At 48.8% G+C, this 11,061-nt stretch overlaps 1 protein-coding gene across 1 annotated transcript; it reads right to left on the bottom strand.

The window, feature by feature from the left end:
* Positions 1–2,273: 2,273 nt before the first annotated feature.
* Positions 2,274–10,276, bottom strand: LOC122366968 (adhesive plaque matrix protein-like). Its single transcript, XM_043339678.1, has 3 exons — positions 9,253–10,276; positions 8,766–8,846; positions 2,274–3,989 (listed from the first exon to the last, which is right to left on the bottom strand). The coding sequence occupies exons 1-3, from the start codon at positions 9,256–9,258 to the stop codon at positions 2,880–2,882; spliced, it is 1,197 nt and encodes a 398-aa protein (XP_043195613.1). The 5' UTR covers positions 9,259–10,276; the 3' UTR covers positions 2,274–2,879.
* Between the last annotated feature and the right edge of the window lie 785 nt (positions 10,277–11,061).

Here is an 11,061-nt window from a genome sequence, read left to right as displayed (position 1 = left end):
AATAACTTTCAAATTAGTCAAGATAGGAACAAACTAAGGGCATCATCGTGATCCTCTCGTCAATCCGCATCGAATGATATATATGTTGACCTCGAAAGGTCAAGGTCAAAGGTTGACCTCAGGTCACGTGACCTCGAGGTCATCATGTATATCATTCGATGCGTCTTGACGAGCTGAACACAATGAGACCATCCACGCGTCTGTATCTTGTTCCTGTACGGAGTTATTGGCCAAAAACCTTTGGTGACCTTTGATGACGTCACATGACCTCACAGCTGCCCAACAGCAAAACAGACCTCAAGGTAGTGAAGGTTGATCGTATATGAAGTCATGTATGGTATATGGGGCCATTCCGACCCGTTTTAGTGGTAAAAACAGGGAGTTGATTTTTCCCCCATTGACTTATAATGGGGAGGTCGCGAAATTGACCTGACCTTAGGTCACCGATATCAAAATTCCGAGATATACAAATTGCACATACTGGTACCCTAACTAAACCCTGAAGAGAAGAAATTGATCGGTCAAAAACTCTAGCTCTGGCGTGATTGCAAACTTTTCTGAGGTAGGGTCACCAAACCGCCTCTGGTGACCTGACCCGAGGTCAGATCAACTCAAAATTTTCAGACATGTTGCGTAGAAGCCTTTTAGGAAAAGTCAGAAAATTTGAGCTTCCTAGCTCAACGCGTTTGGGAGAAATAACCAAAAAACCTCAGGGGGGGGGGGGCTCCTGAGGCCCCCCCCCCCGCCAGGAATAGGGTTAAATGCTAAAACTTCAGCGCGGGAGTAAACCCTTTTGTCCTTGTCCGTACTCCGTATTGCATCTGGTGATGGACATGTGGATGCCTGTTGATGACGAGTTTCTACTGAGAAAAATATCAGACTAGCATGAATGGACAATGAAGACAATTCACATGGGAGGTAAGTGCATGCTTACCACTGCCGCATGTACTTACTTACTTATCCCGGCAGTTGCTGGGGTATTTCGCCACCCACCGTTTGCTGGAGGGGGGGGGGGGCGTTAAACGCCCCCAGCCGATAACTCGAGAACCAATAAGCGCAGCGAAACGCACGAGGCGGCAAACGAAAGAACGCGACGAGACGCCTCAGATGAGTACTTAAAAGTTGAATTTTGAGGTCACAGGTCGGGTCAAGGTCAGGTCAAACACCTGAAATCGGGCTTTCAGTAGCATGGACTTCAGGACTTCGCAATGGGTGCCTCTCGTCATAAACTCTGTCAAAACGGTGCACAATCCATCATAAAAGGCCTACAAGAGTGTCAGCTCCATGTAGGGGTCAGTCAAGCATAGGTCAGGGTCAAGGTCAGGTCAACCGGGTAGGCACATATCCCCGAAAATCAAAACTAATATTCGCAGCCTGTGACACATGTTTTATAGGCAATTTGGGGCGTAGAACACGATGGTGACATTCATGTTATCATATGTGTACGTGTTTGGCTCAACAAGTTCAATTTAAGAAATGCATGTATCATGGTCGTGAAGTAGTCACGAGAAATTGCCAAGATTCAGTTCAAGATTATGGAAAATGCGGAACGATAATCAATAATCAAAGATAGCCATGTGATTGATCATGGTATTGGCAGTCTAATGGCGTTTACGGCATGTCTGTATCTCTATTCTGTGATTTTATATGATTTTTTGAACATATGCCGTTTTTGGTCGAAAACTCAGAAATCATGACGTCACTAAAACCTCGATATCTCAAAAATTTTCCGACCGATTTTTTTGAAACTTTGTCACAATAAACTTCAATCAATTCCCTACAGGTACCCGAAATTTGGCGCGCTTATGCTATGGCCCGGCGAAAAAAGTGGGGGCGTTTAACGCCCCCCCCCCAGCAACTCGCGGGTTATAGTGTCCATCACGGCGTCATAAGTACTGGCCGATCAATGTTTTTCAATAAACTGAACTCGTTTTATCGAGAGGGCAAATACAATAAGCGCCACCAGCGATCCGTTTAGTATGCCCCTATGTATAGCATCCACTCCACGCCCTTCTTACATATCATTAGCACAATAGTAGCTCGCCATGTTTCTTTGTAAGTACGTCGTAGGACTCTTTTGACGCTAAAAAGTGCTGCGAATAGAAGCCGTTAGTACTCCAAATGCTACACTTTTTACAGTGTTACAGCGAGGACGATATGATCCTCGTCGTCTGCGGGTCATCATTTTGGTACTTCCGTTGTAGGTAAACCGTAAATGTCAGGATAATAGTTATTCACCTGTCTTGCTCGAAGATATACGGGTGTGATAAATATTTCTTTAATACTCTGTATTGTACACATAATGGTAGCAATCATACGTTCAGAGAACCAGCAGAAACGAAAGCACCAAGTCATAAATAAACATTCTGAGCCAGTCACCCTGCACACTTTTGACTTTACTATAGAGTACATCGTCCATTCGACATCATATCTACAGAAATTCACGTCATGTTCCTACTCACTCAATAATAAATATAAATGACGCAAGCTTCGCTGTCATATGGCAGCTGACCCACTACCCGAGTTCTTCGTTCAGTCATAAATAACGAATCATCAATGATGAAACGATGGATACCTTAGCTCAGCACCGTGATTAGAAAAAATAATACCTACATTTTATCGCTCTGATCACGCCAACCATGAAGTAGGCATACCCGGGAAGACAATCAAGCGAAGCTTTTGAGCATTTCGTTTTAGCGAGTTGTGTTGGATTCAAGCCAACGTTGTACTATGATTGGACAAGTCTCTAGGGAGCGAAGAACCCCGTATGCTCTAACAGCGGCAGCGGGGGGTCGGATAATTCTCAGCGGGACCGCCAGCCGCCCTCCGATTCCACTGACTGATCATATAGTCAGCGCAGTCTCGCCTCCCGCGCCGGCCTAATTCTGTGAGATCCGGGCGCCGAACGGCACCGCGCTGCTGGCCGCTCCGTGCGAGTCCTCCGCTGGATGGTCGCCGTCCCGACCGCCCGCGTACGTCACCTTCCCGGCACCCTCGCCGTCGTCGGCCAGGTCCTCCTTGGCTAGGTACGAGTCGACCGCCTTCTTGTAGGACACCCACGGCGCCGCCAGCAGCTTCTGCAGGCCAGGTGTGCCCGGCACCAGGTACCTGTCGTCGTCAGACCCGATGAGCACGGCACTGGGGCCGTAGCGTGCCGGCGCCGGCTGCTTCTTCTTCCGGCTGCCGCCGCTGCGGCTGCCCACCGCCCGCTCGTAGTCAGACCGGAACAGCGGCTTGTCGTACACGTCCGACGGCACGCGCGCGAACTTGAGCTTCTTGTTTCCGTACACAGATGGCTCTGTGGTGGTGGTGGTGGTGGTTGGTTCGGATGTCGGGGAGTACTCGATCGCTGCCTGGGTCGGTGCGGGACGGTAGCTCGTTTTGGGACGGTAGCTCACTTTCGGTGGGCTGGGAGCCGGACGGTACGTCGTTTTCGGTGGGCTCGGAGCTGGGCCATAGCTCGTTTTGGGGGCGCTGGGAGTGGGACGGTAGCTCACTCTGGGCGGGCTGGTAGCGGGACGGTAGGTTGGTTTCGGGGTGGTGGTGGTCGGGCGGTAGCTCTCTTTGGGCGGGCTGGGAGCCGGGCGGTACGACGTCCTCGGCGGGCTCGGCGCGGGGCGGTAGCTGACTTTGGGCGGGCTCGGCGCAGGTCTGTAGGTCGCCGCAGGCTCGGCCGGCTCGTACGCCGGTCTGGCGGGCTCCGGGTAGCTCGGTGTGTAGCTCTGGGCGGGAGCGGCGTACCCGCTGCCCCCCGCCGATGAGTCGTACTCGGCCGGGTGCTGCGCCTCCCCGTCGAACTCGACGTCGGCGATGAAGCCAGAGTCGCCGTCGACGGTGTAGACGACCCGCTGGAGCCGGGTGTCGGGCAGACGCACCTCGTACGAGCCGGCCGTGCTGGGGCCGTCGCGCTCCTCGCGCTGGCCGTAGTCGTTCACAGAGGCGGCGTCCTTCACCGAGTACTCGAACTCGTACTTCGGAGGGTCGAACGGCTGGCGACAGAACGGACGGCGACTCGTCAATGAAGACATATTAAACTACATTGGCTTGGCATATTGCGTGTGTAATCAACTGCACAAAAGTATGCATATACATAATGCTTTGCATCATTTAGTGTTACTGACGCGCATTATGCACGCATTATTATACACAACTCCTAGCTATCATGACGTCTAATTATAAATGGTGTTCATGTAAAACGACTTACATAAACATTTAGAATCCGCATTTCGGTATGCAAATGAACAAGACTGCTGCCCCTCGGCCTAGCATTCAGCTAGAACGAACCGTTTGATATGTAAAGTAAGTTTTTGCCTCTCTCGTGGCTACCGATGACTTATTTTAGCGTGGGAGACAAATAAACGAAACTTTAAGCCGCTAATGGAGGCCGCGCCTCCTCCCAACCGTTTACCAAGACTATCGCGATGATTGGTTGTGCCCACCGAGGTCGATTTACGCATTATCGTGTGGTAATGACCTCCGCGGGCGTCTCCGGCGCGGGCAGTCCTCGCTCGGTATGTATGTGAGCCGTGTGTCGCAATGCTGGCCCAGTTCCCCAGCGTCCTCTGATCAGGCCACCTGTCGATACCTGGCCGCTGCACGCGCCGCCAGTGGGCGGCTCCGGGCTCCGACTTCCGAGTGATAGCTCATGGACAGATTATAACGGGGCCGGAGCAGCGAGGTGCGGCGCGACAGGGGCCGGAATCGGATTATCGGGGCGGCTGGGTGCCCCGGGGCAAGGGACCCGCTGGCGAGACCAGGGTCAATGTCAGCTGTCTGTGTCAGTATCAGATGCATGTGTCAGAATCCTGGGGCTAAGCCCTTATCGTGGATTCAGTGACAGATGTGAGATATCAGGATTCAGAGAAAGAGAGAAAAGCGTCACCGACTCCCGTTTCGCCGGCTGACAGTGGCTGTTCTGTTTCCGTCAGCTATTGTCCGGCGCCGGCTCGGTTTCCGCCCCCATTCGTCCCCACGGCCCCGCCTGGTTCCTGTCCTAGTTGTCCTGCTGTGACCCCGACCCAGAACTGAGACAGTCACCCGCGGCGGCGGCGGTCAGTTACAGCCCACAAAGTCCTGGCGCTGATCCAGAGATGCTCAGCCTCTCCCACGAGATATGGCCGTCGTATAGGAAGGATAGCTCATAGCTGATAGCTCATACTGCATGCACACCTCGTCAGGTTATAATTTCCTGCCCGTGGGTCGCCGCAGGCCCCCGCCGACTGTTGACCATCGGTCAGCAGGGAACCGCCCGTGACACAGTTCGAGCCCATTAGTTATACGGTGAGAGATGTAGGGTATTAGTGCACTGGAGTCGTGAGCAGCTAATGGTAATGACAGCGCAGATTAGAGTGCACTCGATCAGATAAACGGAATGGGGAGGTGGGGACTCTGAGGCCGTTCACAGATTTATAGCTCGTGATGCTGAGTGATGGGTCTATTTGGTTACCGGCTGACGATATATAACGTTTTCTGTGTCAAACATAGCTGATATGTGCATTTTTATTAAATAGGTGTCATATTTGCTTGAGCTTACAAACTTACAAAAGTTCAGCCTTGCAAGTTCCCAACATTTTTTTTTTTTCATATGGGAGAAGCACACCAAATGATGAGGTGAAGGTATTGATTGATAAGATCCAAGCACACCAGATGGATGAAATTGACATTATTTTATTTATCGGTTGTATTGAACTCTTTTTGACTAACGAGCTGAACTCGTTCGAACGTCGGGACTAATAACGTCGGGAACTCGTTCGAACGTCGTTTTATTCATAGAACACTCGCACTTATGGGGCAGGCGGCAGCTCAATTAAAGGGCAACGGATCGAGACGTTTGTTCCAGTACTCTCGAGATGTCCAGTTTCCACATCTTCCCTGAAAGCTGTATGACCCTGATTCACATGACCTTCGACTTGAGGTCTTTTTCTCGAGACCATGTCAGGCCGGAATAGCTATTCGACGGTTATCAGCACTTCAGCTGTGCGTTTTCAGTCTTTTTCTTGATCAGAAGCGTATCGATATATGGCATTGTGTTTTCCCCATGCATTATAGGATAGCAAGGTCACGTGAAGGTCAGGTCTCGGTACTTTAAATTCTAGATGACATCGGTTAATTTTTTTAGGTTTGCAGCTTTTTACAGTTAGTTGTTTACCCGTCTTCGGACTTAGCAAACATTTGAACGTTTGAAAACCAGCTCCAGTGCCTATGCAACATATGTTGCGAAGCTGTCAGTGATGGCTAGCAATTACTTTGGATAGCCGGCGGGACGCTGCCTGGTTGACCTGACATGACCGGACCCGGCCTACTCTAAATGCATGAATGCGTCATCTTTCATTAACCCGCGCTCTGATGGGGTCTGCCGAGCAACGCGGTCTGCTCATGGGGGTGGGGGCATTTTGCCTCCCCCCCCCCCTAAGATCTCGAGAGTCGAGAACCACGCAACAAAGTGACAAGCGGCAAACGGCGTTGGATAGCCCCAACGGGGAACTACCTTGTGACCCAATTTCATTGACCTCAGTCAAACCGATGACGTCACAGGTCAGGTCAATGGTCGAATTTTCACCGTTTACAGGCATTTCAAGAAATGCGTTGTAAAATCGAGTAAAATGCATTTCATTGAAAATCATCGATAGGGAAATGTTCGTCAAACACATATTTTGCTATTTGAGGTCACTGATACCAGGTCAGGTCACAGAGGTCAGGTCACTGAGGGTCACAAATAAAAAATATCATGTGATGCATGTTTTATGGTCCATTTTATACGCAAAATGCGATTATGTGGGACAGGCAGCCCTTGGGGTCAGTTGAGATTATGTTTTGGTGAAGGTCAGGTCAAGGTCAGGTCAAGGTAAGGTCAAATTAGGTCAACTTTCAAAATTGATATTTTTGCATAAAATGGGTATCGATTCGATACAGCTCGTCACGGGGAGTTTAACCCTCGCGGGCACAGGGGGGGGGGGTTGATGCAACCCTCCCAAAGGTTTTTTGCGAATAACTCGCGTAAAAAGCGGCCGATAACGACAAAACTTTCAGTACCCTCGCATTGAACAATTTTACACCTACCCTGAAAATTTCATGACCCTGACCCAAATGACCTTTGACCTGTGACCTCTTTTCCGAAACCATGTTTGGCCGGAATCGCGATTCGGCGTATGTCGGCTCGCATTAGCCGCGCGTTTGCAAGCTTTTCATGGTTTCAAACGCTGAAAAATGCGATTTGATGTTGCTCCCATGCATTAGGGTGGGTGTCAACTGTCAAGGTCACCTGAAGGTCAGGTCAGGTCATTGACCTATGGTGACCTCAGTTCACTTTTTCGAGTTTTACATGTTTCTAGGCTAGTTTTTGTAGCTGAATTAGAATTTAGCAACCATTTGAACATTTACGAAGTAGTTTTGGTGCCTTCGTAACATGTTACGAAGCTGTCAGAGGCGGATGACAGGTACTACGAATACCCGTCACGACCCCTACCGGTTGACCTGACCTGACCTGACCCGACCTGGTCTAAACGCTTAACAACATCATCTGTGATCAAAACAAACACGATATTCGTGATCAGCACCCCAGAAAACCCCTTCGCAGCCACACTTCACGACTTTCTAACAGGTCCCGATATTCCCGATTTTCAGGTCATTGACCTGACCTGCAAGGTCAAACGATGACTTAGGACCTTAATTTTGGGTATCATTGGCTTCCTCTCGTGACGGGCAACACGCTCGTTTTTTTCGCGAAGCTCTAGCTCCATCAGGGGGCAAACGCGAGGGGGAGGGGTCGTACATACCACCCCCCTTGTGCCGTCGAAGGACTCAAAATGGCCTGTGCCGGCGAGGGTTAATGGTGGTCTCTGTTTTGCGCTACGTGGTCCAGAATTGCTAAAAATTGGGTTCAAAAATTTAACGTCATCAATTTTTAATAGTTTTTTTCGCTATAACTTGGCCAAAAAAGAGGTATCGATCTAAAATTTGGTACGTATATCGAAGAGAAAAGGGATTATCACATATATTCCGTTTTTTTTCGAAATTCGAAAAAAAAAATTGAAAAGTTTTTGAGTTTTTCTTAAAAAAAACATTTTTTCTTTGGGGGGGGGGTTAAAATCCCAACATTTCGAAAATACGAGATAGCAGTTTTGTAGCGTAGTCTTTTTCTACACAACCACATAAAGAACTTAAAAATCGCTTGTTAACTGTAGAATTGGTGAGCGTTTCAAGATGTCATGTTTTTTGCTCATTTTTACTCGAACATGACCTCAGTTTGTCCTCAATAACTCCTGACCCGCGGTGACCTGTGACTTGAAATTTTGTGTGAAGGTGTCAAAGTGATGCCCGGTAAGGTAACCAAAATTTGGCGGCGCTTCTCGCTATTCAAGAAAAACCACATGGGGGCCAAAATGCCTCCCATCAGGGCGCGGGCTAAGAGACACCTGACACACTGAACCTAATTTGACCAAATCTGCACCTAATCTGCACCATATGTGCACCAAATGTGTACCAGATGGCCGTCCGGGAAAACGGCTATTTTGACACAAGGTGTCAAATTGGTGCAGCCGAAGGTACTGAAAGTTTGGCGTCGATACGTCAAGCGGTTTGGAAGTTATTGCAGAAAAACGGGAAGGGGGCTATGAATAGCCTCCCCCGTGGGGTGCGGGATAAAGGGTCCGTGATGATTGGCTTATCTAGCTTTCTAAAAAATAATAACAATGCAAATCATGGACCGTTTATCTTAGTGCACTCACTGGAGCTGCTCGAACCAATGCTGACTCGATTGCACTCACCTCGTACGAGTCGGATTCACTGTAGGCGTCATATTGTGGCGAAGCCGACACCACCGCCAGCGCTGCTACCAACAATATTGACTGCAATGAGGGAGGAAGCCGTCAACTCGAGGGTAACGGATGCTGAGAATGTCTTGCATTCCGATCTGATTGATGAGCATGTGGTTTTACGGGCGACATATGCGTTCCAGGCCATTTGTTCCTACAAATACAACCTTAACTTATATGATAGACAAATAAAGAATGATTTATGTGGAGAGGTCCTATCAAATCAAATAATATATCTGATGTCAACAAAATATGGCATCGTTGATAATTGAAAATAAACACATGCCATTATAATTATCAGCAAACATAAATATACCTAAAATCACCTATGCTTCGGTGAAAAGAACAGTTATCAAAACATCATGGCGGAATAACTAGCAAAACACATATCATCCCTCCCATCCCATCAGCCCCCTCCCCCCCCCCCCCCGGGTCGTACCTTCATGTCTGCTGCTCCCTGGACGCCGCACTGAACCGGCCGGCCGCCGACCGGGGGTCTATATGTAAGCCCGCGGCGGTTGGCGGCCCCCGGCAGGCGCTCGGGCGCCGGGGACGTTTTGCAATCATCTCTGGCTGCGCCGTCCGGGCGACCGACCTCTACCCGCTGACCCTTGACCCCAGGACGGCGCCCCGCGCCGACCTGCCCGCTTCTGGTGAGACATGTGCCACGACGGCCCGGACGCGGAATAAGCGAGGACGCGACGGATGTGACAGAGATCGGATAACAAGAGCTTTTGAAGGTGATGCGCAGCAGGGGGCGGGTGGCTTTTCGGAGCGCGATGATAAAGTGCGTGGAGTTAAAGTCGTTGTTAAACCAGCGAGCTCATCGATATATAGAAATGATATGGAAAATATGGAAATGGAAAACGTTTGGGACGCGCAAAATAAAATATAACAAAAATTGCAATGATATGAAAAGCTACCAGGAAAGATGAATAACACACCCCTTCCACGATGAAACATTGGGCACCCGTTTGATTCGTTTGATCCGTTTGGTGTCAGTTGCTGGTTGTCGATTGTCGAAATGTCGAAATGTCGATCAAACAGGTGCCAAAGGTTTTGTGCCTTCATGAAAAGGGGCAAGGGCCGTTTGCAGTTTAATGCACACGCGTACCTATATGCTGCAGACTATTTTAAAGAATCAGATCGGTTGCAAACAACCTGGACCCAAGAAGCGATATACAAACGACCCACACTTATGTCGAGCCCTTTGCAAACATATTAGGTCTCATGGAAACGAACAAAGTAACTTGCAGTTAGAAGGATGCCATCAAAACAACTTGCACCGCAGATTTTAAAAGTTCATTAGGTAGGTACTGCGAAAATTATCCGTAGAATGATACAGCTTTTTGCTTCCAATGCATGATTCAAAAGAGAAGAAGTATACCTAGCCAAACCAGACTAGTTTATGTAGGTAAGATGTTTGAATTTTAGGTTATCTGCTGTTGAATTAATCAAATCAAAATAGTTACGATATCAAGATATAAGACATAAAAGGTATACCTATAATGAGAAAAATTAATAATCAAAATATCTACAAGCATTGAAGCCTCATAGAGTCAACGTTTTTCGGGACGCCCGGTATACCTACTGGAGGTATGGACGGCCGATATCGTGATCAAGCCATCACTATTCTCTTCTTCACCATATGGTCACAGCACGGATAGGTTACGTGTTAACGCCGCGTGAGCCCTGCCCCCACAGTCCATTGACCGCACGACTCCCCAATGAAGTGGGCTCAGATGTTGCAAACCCAATAGGACAGGTGCCAGGTACACTTTTGACCCCCGTAAGACCTCCGTCATTGAATCACGCTCAGTCGTTAAACTGATTCATTCGGCCGATTGAGAAATCCTAACATTGTTATGCGAGGTCAATGTGCGGTTCAATAGCAGGATGGTGCAAATGGTGCCGCACTTCCAGTGGCGATATAGGTAGATTTAATTTTATATAAATTTGGTATTATGAATATGCAAACATTCTGGCATTTTTCATCCTGTACTTCTTTGATTTCTAGTGACAAAGACATTATTTTTGCCTTCGACATTATTATGAGGCGATACCATATGCCTTAGCTGGTCCTCGCGGGACCTATCAATTTTCTTATTGCGCCCAGGCTCACGGTTTGTCGGAAGGCCAGTGATGCACAAAATAAATGGAATGTCCCGTGGCCGAGAGGGGGTGGGTGCGTGGGTACGACCCCCTTCGCCATTTCGCCCCTAATTGAGCCGGAGCCTCGTGGAAAAGA

The sequence above is a fragment of the Amphibalanus amphitrite genome, unplaced genomic scaffold, assembly GCF_019059575.1.
Source record: "Amphibalanus amphitrite isolate SeventyFive unplaced genomic scaffold, NRLGWU_Aamphi_draft 000842F_arrow, whole genome shotgun sequence".
In the NCBI taxonomy this organism is placed as follows: Eukaryota; Metazoa; Arthropoda; class Thecostraca; order Balanomorpha; family Balanidae; genus Amphibalanus; species Amphibalanus amphitrite.
The sequence above is the reverse complement of the archived record's forward strand: the minus strand, read 5'-3'. Positions and strand labels throughout refer to the sequence as shown.